Source organism: Sphaerodactylus townsendi, linkage group LG01 (assembly GCF_021028975.2).
Source record: "Sphaerodactylus townsendi isolate TG3544 linkage group LG01, MPM_Stown_v2.3, whole genome shotgun sequence".
NCBI lineage: Eukaryota > Metazoa > Chordata > Lepidosauria > Squamata > Sphaerodactylidae > Sphaerodactylus > Sphaerodactylus townsendi.
Window position 1 is genome coordinate 178,664,457 of NC_059425.1, and position 23,067 is coordinate 178,687,523.

The following is a 23,067-nucleotide window of genomic DNA, read 5'->3' on the forward strand; positions in this document are numbered from 1 at the left end:
AAGAACAAGCACATTACGGTCCGTAAGATGTTTAAAAGGAGACAACTGAACCAAACACATCGCAAGAAAAAAGTTATCTGTACTACAGGATTAGTCTAAAACTCAGCATTTGCAAAGAATCTTCCATGCATCTCATGGGAACACCTGGAAAGATGTTGGGATGCTAGATCATATTGTTCTGAACTGTACTATCTACAAGAGGGAAAATTTACTGTGATTAAAAAGGATCTATTTACGTTTAAGCCTAGACTTAGAAGTGAATGACACATTCATAAACACCCTGCTTCTAGAAAACTAGCGTGCCAGAGTTCTAGCCTACTTTATCTAAGCTTTTCAGGCTAGTTTGTCTATCTTTAAAGATTTTTTCATGCAGCGGACTATGCAGTCTTGGCCTGCAGTGAATCCTGCCTGCGTCCTGCGACTTTCAGCAGACTATGTGCTTGCCTGCTTCCAGATCCTCATTTTATCTTCCAAGCTTTCCTTTTTCCTTTATCCACATCTCTGCTGTCATATCCCGTCATACCCCTTTGCTCCTCCTGTTCTATCACCACCAACCACCCAAAGGTCTCTTGGTCTATCAGATGACTCTTCCCATTCTTCCTAGCTGCTACTTATGCCTCTCAGATTGTCTCCTAGAACACCTCTGTGATGTCACCACTTCGTCTCCTTCAAACCCACATGTTCTGTCACCATTTTGGCATCACCCTCCCCCAGATCTTCTACCTCTGTCCATCAATCTCTACACCCCCTAGAGCGGTGATGGCGAACCTATGGCACGGGTGCCAGGTGGCACGCAGAGCTCTCTCTGTGGACACGCGCAAACAGAATCCCTCCCCCATTTAGACTGGCCTGGGCCACTGGGCTCGATTATTAGCATTAAACCTAAGACCTAGTTTTGGGGAAGCAGTGTAGGTAATCCTGTTGAACGCTGTTAAACCTCACTGATTTTCATGCGAAGAACTAAAGCACAATCCTTTACTTGGGAGTAAGCTCAGTTGCTGGCAATGGGGCTTGCTTCTGAGTAAACCCTCCTAGGTCGTGATTCACTATTGGAAGAGTTGCACAGTTGCTTCAAAGCAAAGCCACCGACTACCACCTAGCTTATTCCTGAGTAATGCACGCCTCGGAGCCAACCGTTTTTTCTAAACTAAAACCTCAGTATTCAGGTTAAATTGTCGTGTTGGCACTTTGCGATAAATAAGTGGGTTTTGGGTTGCAATTTGGGCACTCAGTCTCGAAAAGGTTCGCCATCACTGCTCTAGAGCCAGTGTGGTGTAGTGATTAAGAGCAGGTGCGCTCTAATCTGGAGAACTGGGTTTGATTCCCCGCTCGACCACTTGAGCTGTGGAGGCTTATCTGGGGAATTAGATTAGTTTGTGCACTCCAACGCATGCCAGCTAGGTGTCCTTGGGTTAGTCACAGTTTTTCGGAGCTCTCTCAGCTTCACCTACCTCACAGGGTGTTTGTTGTGGGGGGGGGGAGGGAAAAGAGTTTGTAAGCTCCTTTGAGTCTCCTTACAGGAGAGAAAAGGGGGATGTAAATCCAAACTCCTCCTCTTCTTCCCTTGGAGTCTTCTTTATGGCAAATTTCGGAGTACAGACTCCTTGGGTCAGGGACCTGTCTTCTTGTTCTTTGCTAAGAGCCGTGCATGTCAGTGGGGCAACATCAGTAAACATCCTCAATTATCATCACTAACAGGCAGTGGTGGGATCCAAAAATTTTAGTAAAAGGTTCCCTCGCCAGCCCCCCCTCAGCAAAGGGGGCAGATGCGTACCTAGGCAAACCTGAGCCCTGAGCAAAACCTGAGTTGGATGCCCGCCCCCCCATGGGCAGCCACTCCACCACGACCCCAAAATTTTTTTTGCGCCAGGTCATTTCTAAATCATTATCACATTATAGAAAATGCCCCAACTCACAAATCTGAACACAGCAATGGTGAAACACACAAGTTCTTTGATAGAGACGGGTGAGATAAAAGGTACGAAAGGCTGAGAATCAATGAATTGCAGTACCTGAAAGGGATGAACCCAGTTCAGGGAGTGACATTATTAGTCGCAATTGCTATATGGAACCTTCACGTTCAAAGGCAGTATGCCTCTCGGGGAGGCGGGGGCATGGAGATGGGAAAGCGGACCCAATTAGTAACCCCTTCTCAGCACACACAAATAATTAGTAACCCACTCTCAGGAACTGGTGAGAACCTGCTGGATCCCACCTCTGCTAACAGGGCTCCGCACCAACAGAAGGTGGAAAAAGGCTGTTACCTCGTACGCCATCAAAACCTGGGGATCCCATGTCCCCAGGGACTCCAGATATATTGGAAATTCCGGGAAGACCTGGAATCCCGGAAGGCCCGGGATCTCCAGCCGTGCCTCGTTGCCCTGCCGGTCAGAAATGAAAGATATTACCACTGTAGAAGGAGTCAGAGGCAAAGGGAAACAGATCTTTTGTGAGATTTATTAAAGAAGGGCTGAGAATCTGAGGTCTGCTTTCTTTGTGAGTACTCCCCCCCCCCCCCACAGTTCAGCTTCATGTTCTTCAGAGCTGACCAAAACTTACAGGTTCTCCCATGCCAATTCATCACTCCTTTGTGGAGTAATTAAAGATTTTCCCTGCAGCAAATGATACATTAGTATAAATCCGTGGTGGCGAACCTTTGGCACTCCAGATGTTATGGACTACAATTCCCATCAGCCCCTGCCAGCATGGTCAATTGGCCATGCTGGCAGGGGCTGATGGGGATTGTAGTCCATAACATCTGGAGTGCCAAAGGTTCGCCACCACTGGTATAAATGATACATAGATTCTATACAAGTCATCAACAGGGATGTTTTTAATCATTGTAAAGAAAAAATGATGGTATAAAGTTAGACAATCAGAGATCAGATTTTCAAATTGCAGTATTGTTTGATGGTAGGAACAGGGGGCCCGATTTTAAGTTGCTAGAAGTCCTTTGATCGCCGTGCGCCTCTGTTCCCTGCCCCCATTTTCCTGAAATATTCTGCCATTTCCTTGGGAGTAAATTGGCAAGGGGGACTTCCACCTCTTGCTCAAGGTGTGTGCCAAGCTGGAGTGGTAGCATCTATCTCACAGGCAACCTTCCCTTAGATGACCACTTGCATTTCTTCTCCCTGGCTGATAGTGAAGGACTCAGCAGAGGTGTATCTAAGGAAAATGTAACCCAGTGCAAAATCTGAGTTTTTGCCCCCCCCCCCTCCTCGATATGGGCGGCCGCCCTCCCCCATCACAACCAAATTTTTTTTGCATTTGTCTTGCAGTCAGTATATGGACCCAGGGGGAAGGAGGAGGGGTGAGGGGGTGATTCTTTGCACCCCACGTGACTAAATGGCCGCAGCCATTTGACCCCATATGTCCCCCTGGGCGGTACGCCCCTGGGACTCAGTGAGCCGTAACAATCACCCCTGGCTGATGCTTTGTTGGGATGTTATGCAGTGGGAACTGAGCAAGCTCAAGAACTGGGGTGGTATGGAGTGCAGGTGCAGCAAAGGGAGAGACTCAGCATTTGGGAGCAAACAGCATTTGGGAGCAAACACAGGCAGAGACTTGGGAGAAAAGGCTTTTGAGATCACACTGCCAAGTATTCCCCCTGCACGAGAACCAAAGTTTCCTCAGTGGCTTTGGCCAAGATCCTGAGCAGCTTTCTGGAAGTCCTAAGAAAAAACAGTTGCAGTAGCAGCAATTATTTAATAGGGATGAGACAGTACGTGGCACCATACATAAACATAGGGAGCTAGCGACTCACCTGGGTCGCCTCTCTCTCCTTTTGGACCAGGAGATCCTCTACTGCCTTCAACGGAGCTCGGCTCTCCCGCTGTACCTTTGTCACCCCAAGTACCTCGGAAACCTGGTGGGCCGTAAGCATCAAGACCTGTTGTGCAAAAAGATGAAGATATCAAACATCACTTTCCTAGATACGGAGAGTGGTGTTTCAACAACATTAGTTATGTAAGATGCTGTAGTGGTGGGGAAAGCAGAGTTCTGGTTGTAGGATGCAGAATAATTTTGGCTCCTGTCTTGTTTGTTGCTCAGGTAGGTAGTTGGGTTGGTCGGAGGCACTTTTGAGACCCAAACATACCTGGTGATCCCAGTAGTCCCTTTGGACCGGTCAACCCATCCAATCCAGGAATTCCTCTTGAGCCAGGTAAACCTACCCAAAAAAAATATGATATAGTCAATATTATTCCTAAATGTAATTAGCAAGCATTTCGGATTTTTAAGGAGGATATAAAGTATTTGATATGAAATAACGTCATGTGCTAGATTGCTAGATTGACTTAAAATCCGTTGCCCAGCTGGGAGGTTTAGAAGCTATTTTGCCTGACATGTTTGCCCACATTTGCTATTGTTTTCCGATTAGAGAAGAAGACGATTTTGGATTTATACCCTGCCTTTCCTGCAAGGAGTCTCAAGGTGGCTTACAAACTCCTTTTCCCTTCCTTTCCCAACAAGAGACATCTTGTGAGGGAGGCAGGACTGAGAGAGTTCTGATAGACCGTCAGGCTTCATGTGTAGGAGCAGGGAAACAAATCCAGTTCACCAGATAAGAGTCTACTGCTCATGTGGAGGTGCAGGGAATCAAACCCAGTTCTCTAGTTTAGTCCACTTGCTCTTAGCCACTACACCACGCTGGCTCTCAAGAAGTACACATGGATGGTGGAGTTCTCCTCTTGTGCCAGTTATATAATGTCTGGCACAAGAAGAGTCTGGAAGTTTATGCTCAACGAATCAGTAACTGTATTACGATACCATCACAGGCCCTCCCGCTCCCTCCCTCCCTTTTTGGCCTTTAGACCGGGCGCCGATTTTAACTAACTGTCAAACAACTTTTGTTGTTTAATTTATATTTGTAGTGCGTAACTGCTGCCTAAATTTTAATTGGTTAATAGGTTAAGTTTTATATTGTGTGATTGCTGTTTGAATAACAGCCATGTTGTGATCCGCCTCGAGCCCTTTGGGGATGAGGCGGCTTATAAGTCAAATAAATAAATAAATAAATAAATATGAAGCAGCAATTTAAATGCTTTATTTCCAAACTCACAATCCAAATTTTGAATCTAACCTTAGTGTCTGAGTTCTCAGGGGTTTTTAAAACACAAATTCTTGACTGCTTTGGGGTTTTTTTTAAAGTGACCCACAGCAAATGCTAAAAGCTCGTAACTACAGTCAAAATTCTAGCAATAGCTGTTAATCCTGAAATATTATTGCAAATCGTCAACCCAGTACTGCTGAATATGGCTCAGCGGAAGAGCTTCTGCTTTGCACGCAGAAGGTATCGGGTTCAATCCTCGGTGTCTCTCGTTTAATGGGATCAGATAATATGAAAAACTGCTGTCGAGACCCCAGAGAGCTAGTGACAGGCCCCTTCTGCACAGGCGAATAATGCACATTCAATCATTTCCACAATTGTTTGAAAATGGATTTTTCTCTTCCGCACAGTAAAATCCGGCTTCAAAGTGGACTGAAAGTGGACTGAAAGTTTTTTGTTCTGCTTGTGCGGGCCACAGACCAATGTGCGATATAGCAGTTTCACATGTGTATGTTTGGGTGTATCAACTGCATGCCAGCTATTCAATCAAGTCAAAATCAAATACTATGGACAGTGGATTGTCCAGTACCAAACCATATGCTCTTACGTGCCTAATTTCCAACACTGTCAAATACTGCTACATTTAAAATACACATGACAGCATTTACTGACATTGAATGTCAACAATCAACTACTACAGCAGTGATGGCGAACCTTTTCGAGACCGAGTGCCCAAATTGCAACCCAAAGCCCACTTATTCATTGCAAAGTGCCAACGCGGCAATGTAACCTGAATAACCCCCCCGAACAGGGGCCAGCCTGCTGTAGCCTCCAGCAAGTCCCACATGCGCTGCTCTGCACTTCTCGAGCATCTCTGCCCCCCGCCCCCCGGGCAGCAGCTACCTGGAGCACAGGCACCAGGCCTGCCAGCCGAGTCCTCCCTGCTCGCTGAAGTGCATGCACATCAAGTCCAGCGGCCCAGGCCAGCCTAGATGTGTGTGTGTGTGTGGGGGGGTGATTTCCCCCCCACATGACGAACTCTGTGCTTGCGTGCCCACAGAGAGGGCTCTGAGTGCCACCTCTGGGACCTGTGCCATAGGCTCGCCACCACTGTACTACAGCATGCAAGACTTCAAATATGGCAAATGAGAGACTAGATTTACCGTGTTGCAAAAACAAAAAGGCCGAATGCAAGAGAAGTATTCAAATCTGCACACAGACATCGGACGTGCAAAATATATTGAAAAGTCTGACATCCTGTTGATAAAAAATACTAAAACATGCATTCTGAACAGATACAGAACCTCTTCTGACCACCGATTTGTACGCAATTATACAAAACAGAAAGGACCTTTTAGAAGTCGATGGACTCATAATCCAATCCAAGACTGTCACTATCTATTGCTTCACACACTGCAGCTGTGAATGCTATCAGTTCTAAGAAATGCGGAGAGCTCTCTAATGGATGACTAATGTACGGTGTCAGGGAACGACCTTGCAATAAGGAAGAAGTTGATTAGTCACCATTTGTCCCTGCATTTTTCAGGGTGGACGGGGACAAGAAACCCCTCCAAGAGAAAGTAGGAGCAGCTACAGTACTAGATGATGTCTCTGACCTCTGTATTTCTTGTGACTTTTAAATTGGGAGAGCGGGAGGGAGTTCAGAATACAACCTCTAATTAGTTCAAAAGACCTCACCCAAGAGGAGTTTCCAGTCTTGTGCCTGGGGTTATATTTGTCCTTCCCCAGTCTTTCTTCTCCGGGGTACTGTTAGGAACCCGGTGTCCCTTTCTCCTTCCCTCCCTCCCCCCATTCCCCTAGAATGCTGCAACAGCAACATTCCAGGTGCAAGGGGATCTGGGAAATGTAGTTCTCCAGGGCTCCCTTATTCAACAGGCAACTTTCCATTCTCGCACAGCAAGACTGCAAAATGTGAATAGAAATCAACGCAAGCAAACGGAATCTGCGAATACTGTGTTGGAAGATCCCAGACATTATTGATTGAAAAGAGACCAGGGTGCAAAATTCGCTGTTTAAAATTAATCTAAAATTAACAATATGCCACTCATTCATTCATTCATTCATTCATTCATTCATTCATTCATTCATTCATTCATTCATTCATTCATTCATTCATTCATTCATTCATATTTCTATACCACTCTATCCCCAAGGGGCTCCGGGTGGTGTACAACATAAAATCCATACAATATTAAATAGGGGAGCAAACCATGCAATCCACAACAATACACAAAGGCTCCATCCATTCAAATAATCATTAAATAATCATTAAAACTTACTAAAATTCCATTAAAAACAGCGATTCATACAAGAAAAGGCATCCAATAAACCCATTCTCAAACCTTCCCCAAAAGGTTTAATTTAATTTACCTTTCCCTCCTGGGAGCCCAGGCTGACCAGAACTTCCCTTTTCACCTGATGATCCCGGTCTTCCTGGATCTCCTGATGACCCTCGTTCCCCAGTCTGTCCTGGGAATCCTACGGGGTATAAAAATATCATTATGTCTTGGCATCTATTAAAATATTATACAATCCAAATGTTGGTAGAAGCAACACTGCCCTTATTACTAAGTACAAGTGTCAGTCTTTGAATGAGTCCAAACTTGTGTGTTCATTTGACCAGAGAAGGACTGATTCTCCCCAGGGTTGTACTGGCCACGGGGGCATATGCGGACATATGTCCCCGGGCACCAGCTATTTAGTCACGTGGGGGTGGAAAATCCCCCCACACACATCCCTCCTCCTTCCTCTGTATACATTGAAGAAGAAGAAGAAGAAGAAGAAGAAGAAGAAGAAGAAGAAGAAGAAGAAGAAGAAGAAGAAGAAGAAGAAGAAGAAGAAGAAGAAGAAGAAGAAGAAAAGTTTGGATTTATATCCCACATTTCTCTCCTGCAGGAGACTCAAAGGGGCTTACAATCTCCTTGCCCTTCCCCCCCTCACAACAAACACCCTGTGAGGTAGGTGGGGCTGAGAGAGCTCCGAGAAGCTGTGACTAGCCCAAGGTCACCCAGCTGGCGTGTGTGGGAGTGTACAGGCTAATCTGAATTCCCCAGATAAGGCTCCACAGCTCAGGCGGCAGAGCTGGGAATCAAACCCGGTTCCTCCAGATTAGATACACCAGCTCTTAACCTCTTACGCCACTGCTGCTGCCCGCAAGGCCCCACCAGGCTGCTCCTTCAGGCCTTGCCAGGCTGCCCCGGGTGCCATTTTGCCCCGATACGCCTCTGATTCTCCCTCCCCTCTTTATCCAAGTACATTATTTTTATATTTGTTCAACCCTATTGTGCTGTATCAGTGATCCTTGCTCAGTGGCTCAGGAGCCATGTGTCAATCTTTGCTGTGCCACCTGTGATTCCTCTCAGCATTTATTTTTCCAAAGTGTCACTTGCCCACTGTAGCCCCGATAGACCTTGTGTTATAAAATAAACTTACAGAGTTGAGAAAATACCTTCATCAACCACCTCTTAAGCGCTAAGTTTCAAGCAGTTGCGAGAAGTTCAATGAATAGCAAATTGTTTGAAGTGGAACAGATCTGCACGTGGAGTCAAGTGCGAGGGGGGAGGGGCAAGCAGTAAAAATGAAAGCGAAACCTTTTTTACCAGAATACGCCACAAGTTTTGGGAACTCTGGGTGTATAGCCTGAGGTTTATCATATTATTCTCTCCCTGGAGAAGAAAATCTATAACAGCAGCAGGATGTCAGAGACTCAGTTCGGAATATTTTCACAAAGTTCTACCTATGGGTAAGGCAATAATGCGTGCAAAATGTAAACACTACAACAAATTAATACAAGGCCTGATGGCCCAGATGAATCCAGAGATGATTGTGAAATCATTCAAGGGTGAACTATCTATTTATACCAGTGTTTCCCAACCTTTTCGAGGTCAGGGTACCTTGACCTCACTCTTCATATCTCACGGTACCCCTGCCGCCACCCTCCACCTTCCCCCTCCCATTGCCCCTGCTTGCCACACACCCCACCTTCCCCTCCCAGGGTGAAGGGTAGCACTGGGGGTGGGGGTGGCTGCTGACCTTGTGGCAGGCCCTGCCCCATGGGCCAGCTCCATGTCCTTGCTGGCGCCAGTGGGAGACACCACAAAAATGAGGGGTAGTGTTGCCACGGTACCCCTGGGACATGCTCACGGCACCCCAGGGTACCAGGGAACCCTGGTTGAGAATGGCTGATTTATACGTTTCTAATATAACTGGACAACTAATCTGAAACGTTATTATTCTAAAAACGAAATCTTCATCTGCTTGTAAATATTACGATCATACCAGCAAGAATGTAGGAAACCATGATTTAAATTTTGTTTTACTGACTAGTAATTTAAATCAAGATTTAAATCAAACCCACCCTGCTTTAAACAGCCGCTGCTGCAGGACCAGGTACATTCCAAGCCTCTATACGTGGCCCTCCACAAGCCGTGGAGTTGAGTACCACCATGACAGGTAATCCACAACACTGCAGGCGTATGCAGAGCTACTCCAATCTAAAATAACTGAAATTTATGGTCTGGAGTAACTCTGCCTAATACTGTACCAATAGGATGTTATGGTGCAATACGCCTGATGAGGATAACTCTCCAAAGGAGCTGTCCACAAACAAATGGGGTTAGATATTTGGTTACTGTTTTTGTTTGGAATTTCTCAGGCAGTCATGTGCCAGACCCGGCTCCTGCCGAGGTCGCACCTGCAATTGCTGTTATCTGCCTGTTAACGGGGAATTCTCTTTCCTGCTGTGCTTGTAGCTAGTGAAGTAGGCCTCCCTCAATCCTCCCCTCCCTGGGGCAGGATTGTGGCTATCGCTGTCCTTGAGTCTGAAACGCATAACAATACTGTCTCAACACTGTTCTTTTTTTATGCTGTTTACTGTGGGAACAGGTGGGAGGGGGGGACACCAGAGGGGAGAAAAGTTTGGAGATATATGCTAGCTGCAGAGCCTGAGCCCCCAGCTCTGGCTTGCTGCAGCTAAGGTCCAGACACCATTCAGTAAAGCTCTTGAACCTTTCCTGAGCCCCAATTATTGACTAGGGGCCTTTCCCCACTTTTCCCTCGGCCGCCGTTGCTGCGCGCAATTCCTGGGTGTCCCCACAACCCCGCGCTCTGCGCGGGGTCATCAAAAGGCACCCTTTGCAAGGCCGCCAGGGATGCCTCGCACTGAGGGAGCGCGACATCGACAGCGTTGGGGTGGCTGCGTTGTCTCCTCAAGTAGCGCAGGGCTTAAGGTAAGTGGGGAAAGGCCCTAGAACAACATCATGAAAGCAGAAACCTATGTAAGTACTTCTTCAGTCTGCTTAGGTTGGACAGAGTCACTAGAGTGACTTTTCGTGCCAGAGCAGGGCAAGGCTGGGGAACTCTGGCAGTGGGTAATTGGCCATTTTGAGAAGCCATCGGGGGAACTGTGGGAATCGGCCATTTTGAGAACTCATAGGGGGAAGTGTGGGAACAAAGCAGAACAGTTTCTTCTGCAACATAAAAATGGGAGGACTTTGTGTCTTTACGTTTATTCTACCCGCAGTCATGTTCCAGGGGAAAAGAACAAGTGTGTAAATGGTGGTGTAAAAGGCAAGTATCACCTTCTTGTCCTCTTGAGCCAGGTTCTCCTGGGGTGCCCTTGAGTCCTTCGATGCCTGAAAAACCTGGATTTCCACTTTCCCCTTTTTCTCCCGGGGGGCCCCTCACACCTGCAAACAAAGGGAAGGTCAATATCAGATGCTCCGGCAAACGTAGCAGCTGGTCTTGGGCAGAGTTGTGCTACGAGCAATCCATCCACCAAAATGGCAAAGGCAAAATGTAAGGAGTTTCAGGAGCAGGAAGTTGTGTGAAAGCAGAGGAGGTTCCCATGATATTTCTCTTGAACATGTTGTGGGTATGACAAGCAGTAGATTCACGAATAGAGAGTCATGAGTGGGGTAGGGTGTTAACGTATCAGACTAAGATCTGGGAAACCCAGGTTTGAAGTCACACTCTGCCAAGGAAATCTGCAACGTGACCTTGGCCTAATCACACTTTTAGCCTAGATTCTGGCAAGCATTTGGATAGGAGACCTCCAAAGAAATACCAGGGTGTGATGTGGAGGCAGGCAATGACAAACCACCCCTAAACATCTCTTGCTTGAAAAACCTGAGAGGTCATTGTGTAGGCGCAGAAGGCATAAGAGGAATATACTCTGAAAAAGCAAAGGTTTTCTCTCCCCGCCCCCCCATTACTTTCTTTCTGTAATGGGTAGTTGGCAACCATGATGCAGCTGAACAAAGAAAAATGCAAGCTTGAAAATCTATCCTTTTTCTGTTACTAGGCAAGCTTGATAGCCCAGCAGAATGCCCCTTGTTCAGAGTTATACAGAATGTGCAAATTCAACTATTTTTAAGGTCTTACTGCTTCCAGACAAATACCTTGGATTTGCCCTTCTTCTAGTGACAGAAGAGAGAAACATGAAAATGTTTAGGCTCTTTGTCTAAGGAGAAGGGCAACAAAAGACAATATAGATTAGAAAGAAACAGGGCTCTAGTTCATCTTGCGAAAAAGAACCAGGTGCTGACATCTTCCAATAAAGGTCTTGGACAACTCCAAATGTTTTGGGGAAAGGGAAAATCTCCACCTTTCTTTATGATTGATTGATGATGATGAACTTTGGGGTGTATTCTTTTTACTGCTATTCTGATGTAACCTATAAAAGTAAGAACACGCTGTCATTTTGTGTGGTTCCCCTGATGCTGTTTTGCCCATCTGTTGGCGTGAATAAAATATTTATCTGATTTTATTCCTTTGTCGGCTTAAGCTTTTTGGATTAAATATTTTGAACCTGTTACCCTGTTGTAACAATTGTAGTCAGCTGTGACCTGACGGCAACCCTCCCCCCCCAAAATTATAAACAGATTTCCCTTTTAAAAACAAGTTAGTAGGTGCTCCTAGTTTTGAACTGATGTAGTGCCAGGGAATGGGGGAGCGGGGGGAAGCTAAAACTGAAACTTATCCAGACCTTACATTTCTGATTTTAAAACTGCACTATTAGAAGTTGCTTGTTGCTTCCTGGAGCAAACATGCAGGCACCACTGTGCACTTCCCATTTTCCCCTTCTACATTTGCTTTTGATTTATTTCCCTCTTTATTTATTTGAACAATTCAAATCTCACTTTTCTGTCGTGCACTCCAAGAGGCTGGGCGTCTGTATGGCTATCGCTTTCATAAAAATTATGAAAATGGCACGAAGGGGAGGGTTAACGCATGTTCTCCAGCACCTGGGTTCTGCACCTTTTTGCCATTTGAGCCCCCCACCCACACACACACACGTGGGCCCACTGTTAGCATCTTAAAGGAGAAAGTGACTATTAAAACACGCACACTAATGCTAATGACAAAGCAGAAAATCACATTTTGGATTCAACGAGACTAAAGTGGAGGTTGAAGGGTTAAATATTTCCCACATGGTCTCACAGCAAATTGAGGCTGCTGTTTGGGCAGTAAGACTTTCATGCTCTCAAAATAGATTCAGGAAATGCGTCAAGATAAGGCATACAAATGTGTTAGTGCCGTGGTGGCAAACGTTTGGCACTCCAGATATTATGGACTACAATTCCCATCAGCCTCTGCCAGCAAGGCCAATTGGCTGATGCTGGCAGGGGCTGATGGGAATGGTAGTCCATGAACATCTGGAGTGCCAAAGGTTCGCCACCACTGTGTTGGTGCATACCCACTAACATCGACCTATGTTGATCTTTTAAATAGTTTACTAAAACAATCTAAACTTGGGGTGCTGTGTGGTTTCCGGCTGTATGGCCATGTTCTAGCAGCATTCCTGACATTTCGCCTGCATCTGTGGCTGGCATCTTCAGAGTTTCCGGGCTGTATGGCCGTGTTCTAGCAGCATTCCTGACGTTTCGCCTGCATCTGTGGCTGGCATCTTCAGAGGATCTGATGATCTGATGATCCTCTGAAGATGCCAGCCACAGATGCAGGTGAAACGTCAGGAGAGAATGCTGCTAGAACATACAGCCCGGAAACCACGAAGCACCCCAGTGATTCCGGACGTGAAAGCCTACGACAATACATTCTAAACTTGGATTAATTCAATTTTTTTAAAGAGGATGAAGAAGAGTTTGGATTTTTATCCCACCTTTCTCTCCTGTAAGGAGACTCAAGGTGGCTTGCAAGCTCCTTTCCCTTCCTTTCCCCACAACAGACACCTTATGAGGTTGGTGGGGCTGAGAGAGTTCCAAAGAACTGTGACTAGCCCAAGGTCACCCAGCAGGAACGTAGGCGTGCGGAAGCACATCTGGTTCACCAGATAAGTCTCCGCCACTCCGGTGGAGGAGTGGGGTATCAAACCCAGCTCTCCAGATTAGAAAACCACCGGCTCTTAACCACTACATCACGCTGGCCCTCCTGAAAAAAATCCTGATACCTCACCAGTATTGCATAACTGTATATGAGCAATAAAACACCCAACGACTTCAAGAGGACAATGGCTTCAAGATGCAGGGCGTGTGACTGAACGTTTGTCAGCATTTTCACTACTTCCAAATCACACACAGCAGAAGTGTTGATGGAGTCTCTAATGAATTTCCCCATTTGAAAATGGGAATTGTAATAAACAATGACACTGGATGAAAGCAAACGCTTTGGAAGCTAAGAACTGCCATGCATAAGTTAAGCATCACAATCAAGCTGTTATCTGGAACAAAACTGAAGACAGGGAATAAAATCCATTGTGGACCTGTCATAAAATTGTGCAGCAGACATACACAATTACTACTGTTACAAGAAGATGACATCTGTCCGGTAGTGAAAGGGTTTTACCTGGGAATCCACTGGTACCGGGCTCTCCTTTAGGACCTGTTCTTCCTGGTAAGTCTATAGTATCTCCCCTACCACCTGTGGGAAGCATCAATTAACAGGGTATTTGTAAATATACTTTTAACCATTTTTCAAGCGGAAGCGAAAAGCTTGAGATTATTGCGCATCATCGCTCAAAAACGGAAGTTGAAGACAAAAAAAAGTGAAGATAGAAAAAAAAAAGATGTAGGACTTTTGAGATGACTGTCTCAAGAAGACGATGAAAATCTTCCTGGTAAATTCAGCTTCGGTGACTGCTGACGAGGTCCCGTTCTGCACAGAACTGCATACATCCAATAAAATAATTATTGTAGAAAGCTCAGCCGGATTGTGATGCAAATGGACTCACCAACATCCCCCGACTGTCCCTTCTCGCCAAATGACCCGATCGTCCCTGGCATTCCCTTTTCTCCCTGTCATGTGGTTGAACGGGGACATCAGGTTATTGATCAGATCAGATTGACTCACACAGAGAATGCTTTCCAAGCCCTTATTACACATCAGCATTGTCAGGGTGAAGATGAAAATGCCTCAAATGTTTTAACCTTTGTTATTTGTCTTTCAGCTATAAGCAGAGGTGGGATCCAGCAGGTTCTCACAGGTTCCGGAGAGTAGGTTACTAATTATTTGTGTGTGCTGAGAGGGGGTTACTAATGGGTGATTTTGCCACGTGATTTTTGCCTCAGTTGCGCCCCTCCTCTCAGCAGTAGCGCGCAGAACTTGAAGCAGTCTAGCCGGAGGTGCACCAGCATGCGTGACAGCCTGCACCTGCATGCATTCATTTCCCGCCCAAGGACCGGCGCAGCGGCTGCGTCCTTGCCACAGCCCCACCCAGGAATGCCCCGCCCCCAGAATGCCCCGCCCCGCCCCGCCACACCCCGCCCAGCCCCATTGGCGCTATGCCACTGTTTGAATCCCACCACCATGGGAACCTGTTACTAAAATTTTTGGATCCCACCACTGGCTATAAGCCTTAATTCCAAAGATGCTAAAAGCGAAGAATTACAAAAAACCCTCACTGTGGAATGTCAAAATGAGGCGATTGCCAAACAGATGCAGGTTAGAAAGTCAGAAATTCCTGCGACAGTTTCATTTATTCATTATTTAAACATTTATATCCCACCTTTCCAAGTGGAATATAAGTGGTTCACAATAATAATGGCTTACAATATTAGTTAAAAAATGTCTCCAGCTAAAACCAACAATTAAATAGCAAAATCCAGATCTCTCCTCCCTCACTACTTAAGAGATGCCTGCCATTCAACCCCCCCTCAAAAGCCCTGAAGAAGAAGAAGAAAAAGAAAAAGAAAAAGAAAGAAAGAAAGAAAGAAAGAAAGAAAGAAAGAAAGAAAGAAAGAAAGAAAGAAAGACTGGATTTATACCCCACTTTTCTTAACTGTTAGGAGAAAGAGGCTTACAAACTCCTTCCCTTCCTCTCCCCACAACAGACACCATGGGAGGTAGGTGCAGCTGACAAAGAACTGTGACTAGGTCACCCAGCAGGCTTCATGTGACGGAGCAGGGAAACAAATCCAGTTCACCAGATGAGAGTGCTCATGGAGAGGAGTGGGGAATCAAACCTGGTTCTCCAGATTGGAGTCCACCACTCTTAACCATGACATCACAAAATAACAAGCCTCTCTTTTCTCACCTGGGCAGCAGCAACAGCAGGAAGTGTGTGTGTGTGTATATGGACAGTGGGGAGAGAATATCAGTTCTAGGACATGGTCCCCAGTTCTAGGATATGGTCCCCTTTTTCAGTAGAGTGTGGTCCAGGGAACTGGTTTACCTCTTTTATTTTGTGGGCAAGGGGCTACAATATCGATATAGTTGCAATAACAGCAGTATCGATATAACTGTATTTTAAAGGGCTTTAACAAAGTCAGCAATCTTGAGACTACCAGGTGTGTTGAGATCTGTGCCTTTAAGAGCGAGTTGATAGGTAGAATTACGAGAACCAGGAAAAGAATGTTCAGAAGACAAGCTGCACTGAAGGCAGTGGGGTGTAAACAGGGAACCCGAGGAGACCTCACTGAAAGCCCACTGTGAGCGAAGAGCCCCAAGGAAAGCATAATGGACCTCTCTTCGCCATTTCCCCAATCAAAGATGACCAATGCAAAGTTGTGACTCAAACACATAAACAAATGGGATTTGCTCACCCGGCGTCCGGTGGGCCCGGGGAAGCCAGGAATACCCTGAGGTCCTTCGCCACCAGGATGTCCTGGAAGACCTTTGAGTCCTTTGAGCCCAGTGTCTCCTTTCTGGCCTTTAACAAAACTTGAGAATCCAGGTAAACCCGGTCTTCCGGTCTGGCCAGGGAAGCCAGGCATCCCTCTACTGCCTGCAAAACAGAGAGTTGTAAAACTTTTACATCGGAGGAGGCTGAGTTTCTGTCAAGCTGCTTTTGATGGTAGATGGATAGCTGCCAGAGCCTTCCACAGAGGTCGGGTTTTGGCAACAACAGCACCAGCTTGAGAATTGAACTTTCCACCGAACTTTCCCAACGAATGTCCTGCAGTAGGACATATCCTGTGTGAATCTGGAGATAATTTTAATTATTGCTTCTTGCTTTCATCGTTTTAATATCTTGACCAGGGTGGCCCAGGCTAGCCTGATCGTGTCAGATCCTGGAAGTTAAACCTAGCTGGCTCTGGTCAATGATTGGATGCAAGACCACCAACAAAGTCTAGAAGAAGAAGAAGAAAAGAGTTTGGATTTATATCCCACCTTTCTCTCCTGCAGGACACTCAAGGGGACTTACAATCTTCTTGCCCTTCCCCCCTCACAACAAACACCCTGTGAGGCAGGTGGGGCTGAGAGAGCTCTGAGAAGCTGTGACTAGCCCAAGGTCACCCAGCTGGCGTGTGTGGGAGTGTACAGGCTAATCTGAATTCCCCAGATAAGCCTCCACAGCTCAGGCGGCAGAGCTGGGAATCAAACCTGGTTCCTCCAGATTAGATACACGAGCTCTTAACCTCCTACGCCACTGCTGCTCCTAGTGTCACGATGCAGAGGCAGCCAATGGCCAATGATAAGTCAGCTGGAACTTGATGGCCTTTTAGTAATAACTGATGAATAATGTGGAGATAGCGGAAAAACAAATACTGCACTAAAAACCGTAGTGCTATAGGTATACACGCCATCTTGGTAGCATGTTCCTGATGGTGCTGGAGTGGCTACTTACCTTTGAAGCCATGGTATCCCTTCAGCCCTCCTTCTCCTTCATCTCCCTTTTCACCTTTCACTTCCTGGAGCATGCTGGGCATAATTTTGGGGGGTGCTCCTCGAGGGCCATGTTCTCCACGGTCACCTAGGAGGAATAAATGGCCAGATGTCACAGTATCCTCTCAACTCAGGTTCTTAACTTGTTTCTGGTTGGCCTGCACCTGGGTGGGAAACATCTTCAAGGCAAAATTTTTTATGAGAACAGAGAGAGCTAAAAGGCAAGAATAAATGTCAAGCTCTGCTCTTTCATGCCTTTCTTTCCTCTCATAATATTTTGTATTTATTTTGAATAAATATAAACAATGTAATCGATAAGAATAAAAGAGAAGGGGGAAAAATGAAAACCATATCCAAGCAAAAATTACAATTCCATTTAGAGACAAAGAAAAAATATATACAAATAATATATTAAGCAACGCTATAGTAAGTAATGAACTATAGATGACAGCAGTTACGAATAGTCGATGGCAGTATAATAATGGACACTAAATAGTGATTATTGTAATCAGAAGACACCCTGTATAGTACTTGATAAACTCAATATTGATGTTCACCAATATTGTAAAGTCAGTTATAATGAAATAGAGTAGATAAAAAAAGAAACTTCGAGGCAACTGTTATTATTAATTTCGAAAAATACTTCCAAAATACTGAATTGAGTTCATCTCCTATGATCATAATACATTCAAATCCCACCCCTCCATCTCCTTCTAATACCTTTTTGGTACAATATACAATGGGTGTTTTGAATAATATCCTTCTCTGCTCTTCATTTTTTAGAAATAATATAAATAATATACTTTCCATTTGTCTTGAATTTTTTTACTTGGTCTTTCATTCACATCATTTGTTAATTCTGCCATTCACTGCATATTTGGTTAGTTTATTTTCCCAGTCTTTCCAGGATGAACACTCTCCTGCGTTCAATTTGCTGCAAATATTACTTTAGCTACTATTATCACATTTCTAAACAATTCTTCCAAATGTTTTTGGCGAAATGCCCAACAGCATACTTTTAGTTTCCATAGCAAATTTAATTTTCAAAATTTTCTGAATCCCAGCATGCACTTCTTTCAATTTTGTTGCCTTTTTCGTCATCTACCACATATGATAAAAAGTGCTGTCCACGTTGGCATTTTCAACGTTCTCCTTTATAGTTTCTATCCATCTTCTCAATATCCTTTGGCGTAACATACCACCAATAAAGACCTCATACCACTTTTCTCTTCGCCCATAAGGTTCCCCTTTGCTGAAGAAATATTTCTTCCTCAAAATTTGGCATCCATCTTACCATACATAGCAGCAGCAGTGGTTAAGAGCTCGTGTATCTAACCTGGAGGAACTGGGTTTGATTCCCAGCTCTGCTGCTTGAGTTGTGGAGGCTTATCTGGGGAATTCAGATTAGCCTGTGCATTCCCACACACCAGCTGGGTGACCTTGGGCTAGTCCAGGGGTAGGGAACCTGCGGCTCTCCAGATGTTCAGGAACTACAATTCCCATCAGCCTCTGTCAGCATGGCCAATTGGCCATGCTGACAGAGGCTGATGGGAATTGTAGTTCCTGAACATCTGGAGAGCCGCAGGTTCCCTACCCCTGGGCTAGTCACAGCTTCTCGGAGCTCTCTTAGCCTCACCTACCTCACAGGGTGTTTGTTGTGAGGGGGGAAGGGCAAGGAGATTGTAAGCCCCTTTGAGTCTCATACAGGAGAGAGCGGGGGGATATAAATCCAAACTCCTCCTCCTCCTCCTCCTCCTCCTCCTCCTCCTCCTCTTCTTCTTCTTCTTCTTCTTCTTCTACATATTTCAACTTGTTCTGCTTCTGTGTCAAATTTAGTAGTTTATACATTGGTCTTAATAACAGTCCCATCCAGAGTCCGTGGCGAAGGGACGCAGCTGCCTCCAGGAGGGCTTCTTGGCTGTGTGGGAGGGTGAAAACCAAAAAAGCCTGCCCGCTGCTGAAAAAACCCTTGATTGGTTGTAGGCCCAAGCCCCTGGTATCAGTGTTCTAGCAGGCAAAGGCTGGGTGGAAGATGAGTAATATCAGCTCCATCCCTGGCTATGTCTTTGGAATACCCCTGCTACACGAATAGAGGTGCAGGAGCACCAATGTGGTGCTCTGTGCTGTGTCTGCCCGCTGCGGAGGGCCATGGTGGCTGCCTTCTGGCAGATTTTTCCATTGGCTGAGGTAAGTGCCCAGTGGTGGGATCCAAAATTTTAGTAACAGGTTCCCATGGTGGTGGGATTCAAACAGTGGCGTAGCGCCAATGGGGCTGGGTGGGGCACGACGGGGGCGTGGCCAGGTATTCTAGGGGCGGGGCATTAATAATTTCTCTGTTACTGTAAAAAACTCTTACTGTAAAAAAAAAGTTCCTAATTTCCAGCTGGTATCTTTCTGCCCATAATTTAAACTCATTATAGCAAGTCCTATCGTCTACTGCCAACAGAAACAACTACTTCTCCTCTAATTGCCTGCCTGTCAAATACTTAATACTTTCAAATACTTCATTTTGTTTCTAGAAATCAAAAGAAGGATACTTTCCTTAAACCAGGAACTTTACCATATTTCTAAAACATGTTTTTAAAACAGCCCAACAGGGAGAATTATTCCGTTTTCTACCTTCGCTAACCAGCCACGTAGGAAACAACAGGACTTTATGATTTTTGGACCTAATGGAATTTCTAACGGAAAAGCAGACCCAATTAGTAACCCCCTCTCAGCACACACAAATAATTAGTAACCCACTCTCGGGAACTGGTGAGAATCTGCTGGATCCCACCTCTGTAAGTGCCCCAGGGATGACAAATCTGTTGGTGCAGCCCTGAACTGTTTCCATAAATGGATTCGGCTCCCTCCGCCCCAGATTCGGCTGCCAAAGTTCTTTTCGTTGCATTATTACTGCTTCAAATTCAATCCACTCCCTTACTGAGTCTCTTTCTGTGTGAGTATCCTTTTTAAATCTCCAATTCTTTGATGCTTTGTGACAGTTCCTGGATTGTGATATTTTGCTTTACTTTATCCCTGTGTTCAGATGTAAACTTCCCGGTGGATATCCCTTTTATATATTCTCTATTTCAACTTCTTCTGAATTTCCTTTTCTATAAAAGTCCCCAAAATATTGAACAACATATTTCTATATTTCTTTTTTATATAAGTGTAACTGTGAGCCCCATCTAAAGGGGGAGGAATGGTTCTTTGGAGTGGGTGTGGGTGCCCACTTTGCCAGCGCATTTGCCAAATGCGCTGGTGGGGTGGGCAACCAGAGAGGTCGGCAAGCAGCTGGCATTGTGCCCTGCACTAGCATCCAGTTAGACACACATTACAATAGAGTACAACATATAATAAAATGCAAATAAAAATATTAAGGAAGGAACTAAAAACCTGAGTTTCAAAATAATACGTCTCCCTTCAGAGTCTCTTAACCTTTCTGTGGCATTTATCAGTAAGTTGTTTATACAAATTGCAAGTCCTTTTTTAATTGTTTGCATGTGTAACATATACTTTGCCCAACTTCTTGTTATTCAAAATGGATTCATGTTTTTCAAATATGGGGTTTTTGTACATATACTATATCTATAACCTGTTAAAAATTAACAACATCTCTTCCATATATAATAATGAAATGGGTACTAAAATTTATAAATTAATTAAAGACACATGTATCAGGGAGTTTAAATAATTCAGCCAAAAGACTATCAACTTAATTTCTTTGTCTACTCAATGTATACAGATATGCAGTAAGGAAATAAAAAGAAAAGAAAGAAAAAGAAAAACTATTATAGTTTATATAAAAACTATAATAAAAATGGAAAAATTATAAGGATAAGACAATTTAAAAATATTGATATTAGTATATTTTAGGACTAAGACAATTTAAAAACACTAAGAAAATTTTAAAATATTGATATTAGTATATTTTAGGACTGAGACAATTTAAAAACACTAAGAAAATTTAAAAATATTGATATTAGTATATTTTAGGACTGAGACAATTTAAAAACACTAAGAAAATGTAAAAATATTGATATTAGTATATTTTAGGACTAATTTAAAAACACTAAGAAAAATTAAAAATATTGATACTCGTATATTTTAAGACTAACACAAAAATTAAAAGTGAGTATTATTATATTACTGTTAGTCCCCGAAAGTATATTGGTCCTAAATGATGGTCTCAAAAATAGTATTTTTGTCTCAATGATTGTCTCAATGATTGTCTCAATGATTGTCTCAAAAATAGTATTTTTGAGTGACTCATATAATTTGCACCTCTCTCCCAGTTACTCTGACCTGTGGCTTTGACTTATACTACTCTACTCTAGCATGTGAGGCTTCAGGAAATATCCCTTAGGTACGTCAATCTGTCATTAAATCTTGTTTTATTTATGCCTTTGCAACTTGGTTGCAACACTGTGCACCCCCTTGGGGTGATAAGATGGGATAGAAATGATTTAAATCAATAAATTATACAAGCTGTTCACTAGTTGCTTGACATAGAGCATGGCCCAGCAGCTGCTCTCCTGGAATCAAAATAACAAAGATAGGAAACTTAGGAAAGGGGGCTTTCCTAACTGTTGGAGGCGCCCTTGTTGTTATAAGCTTATGGGCTTCCCTATTGTTAAAGCCCATGGGTATGGGCTCCCTTGTAGCCCATAGACTATACAGTCCTGTTGTTAAAGTCCATGGGTTCTTGTAATAGCCTATGAGTATGGCTACCATGTTGGCTACACAAGATCAAAAGAGATGAATGAGAATGCCTCTTTTTTCTTGGCACCAAGGAATCAATAAGACCACCATTGATTGGAAAAAAGGCACAACACAGCTTGATGAACAGAACAGTTATTTTCCACTTGCCACAAACAGCAAACCCGAGGATCTGCCTAAATAAACATGCTAAAAAAAATCACCCATAACCCATTCCATGCACATCATTCTAAACCTTGTCAAAGTGAAGGAAAATACCTTTTTGTCCCGATTCCCCAATCAGGCCTTGTGATCCTGGTGGCCCAGGTAGGCCGCTCTCTCCTGGGGCTCCTTTCCACCCTGGCCATCCTTTAAGGCCCATGGCTCCTTGGAACCCTCTAACACCTTCTGAGCCTTTGCTCCCTTGCAAGAGAAAAGGGGAACAAGAAAGGGAAATCCCATTCAAGCCTGGATTCTGCTGTTCACCCCCTACTCCATTCTGCAAGCAAAGAACAAGCTGGGTTTCGTCTGGAAACTTTTGATATGCAAGGGTTTTGCACAGAATTGTATGTGAGAAAATCAGAATTTACATTCATAGAAACAAGTAACAAAAATAAGGAGTGGAATGAGAAAAACAAAGCACAATTCAAAAAGCCCCCTCCCCCCACAACAATGTTCCTTATGCATTGTACATGTGCAGGGGCCATTGCGTTGGTGCACAGATAAAAGGTCGCCCAGTAGGGGGAGATCTCCTGGGTGGCTCAGTTCCACACAGCATTTTCAGCACCGTTGTTGTTGTTGTTGTTGTTGGGAACAATTTAATAGCTAAAACAGACTCAGCTAAATACAGCCTCAACAAAAATAGGGGAAAAAACCCTTAACATTGGATGGCAACCTGAAAGAAAACCACCTCTCCCCCTAGGAGGAGACCGGGCGGCTAACAGTGACGTTATGTGGGGAAATTGGTGGGGGAGCCAATCAACAACTGCCCCCCCAAAAGGCCAATGGAACAGCTCCGTATTACAGCTCCGTATTACAGCTCCGTATTACGGAACTGTCCAAGGTGCTGCGGGACCCTAATGGCTAGAGCAGCAATTTCCAACCAGGGTTCCGTGGTACCTTGGGGTGCTGTGAGCATGTCCCAGGGGTACTACGGCAATGCTACCGGCCCCCTTCACTTTTGCGGTGTCTCCCACCGGCACCAGCAAGGATATGGAGCTGGCCCAGGCGGCAGGGTCTGCCGCAAGGTCAGCAGT

The 23,067-nt window shown here is 44.7% G+C and overlaps 1 protein-coding gene across 1 annotated transcript in view; it reads right to left on the reverse strand.

The window, feature by feature from the left end:
* COL4A2 (collagen type IV alpha 2 chain) overlaps positions 1-23,067 on the reverse strand; it is a 174,461-nt gene that overhangs the window by 19,466 nt on the left and 131,928 nt on the right. Inside the window, 10 exon segments of the mRNA XM_048501030.1 lie at positions 2,265-2,381; positions 3,764-3,889; positions 4,097-4,168; positions 7,439-7,546; positions 10,648-10,755; positions 13,871-13,945; positions 14,256-14,319; positions 16,066-16,247; positions 17,091-17,216; positions 22,091-22,234. Of these exon segments, the coding sequence (XP_048356987.1) occupies positions 2,265-2,381; positions 3,764-3,889; positions 4,097-4,168; positions 7,439-7,546; positions 10,648-10,755; positions 13,871-13,945; positions 14,256-14,319; positions 16,066-16,247; positions 17,091-17,216; positions 22,091-22,234 (1,122 nt within the window).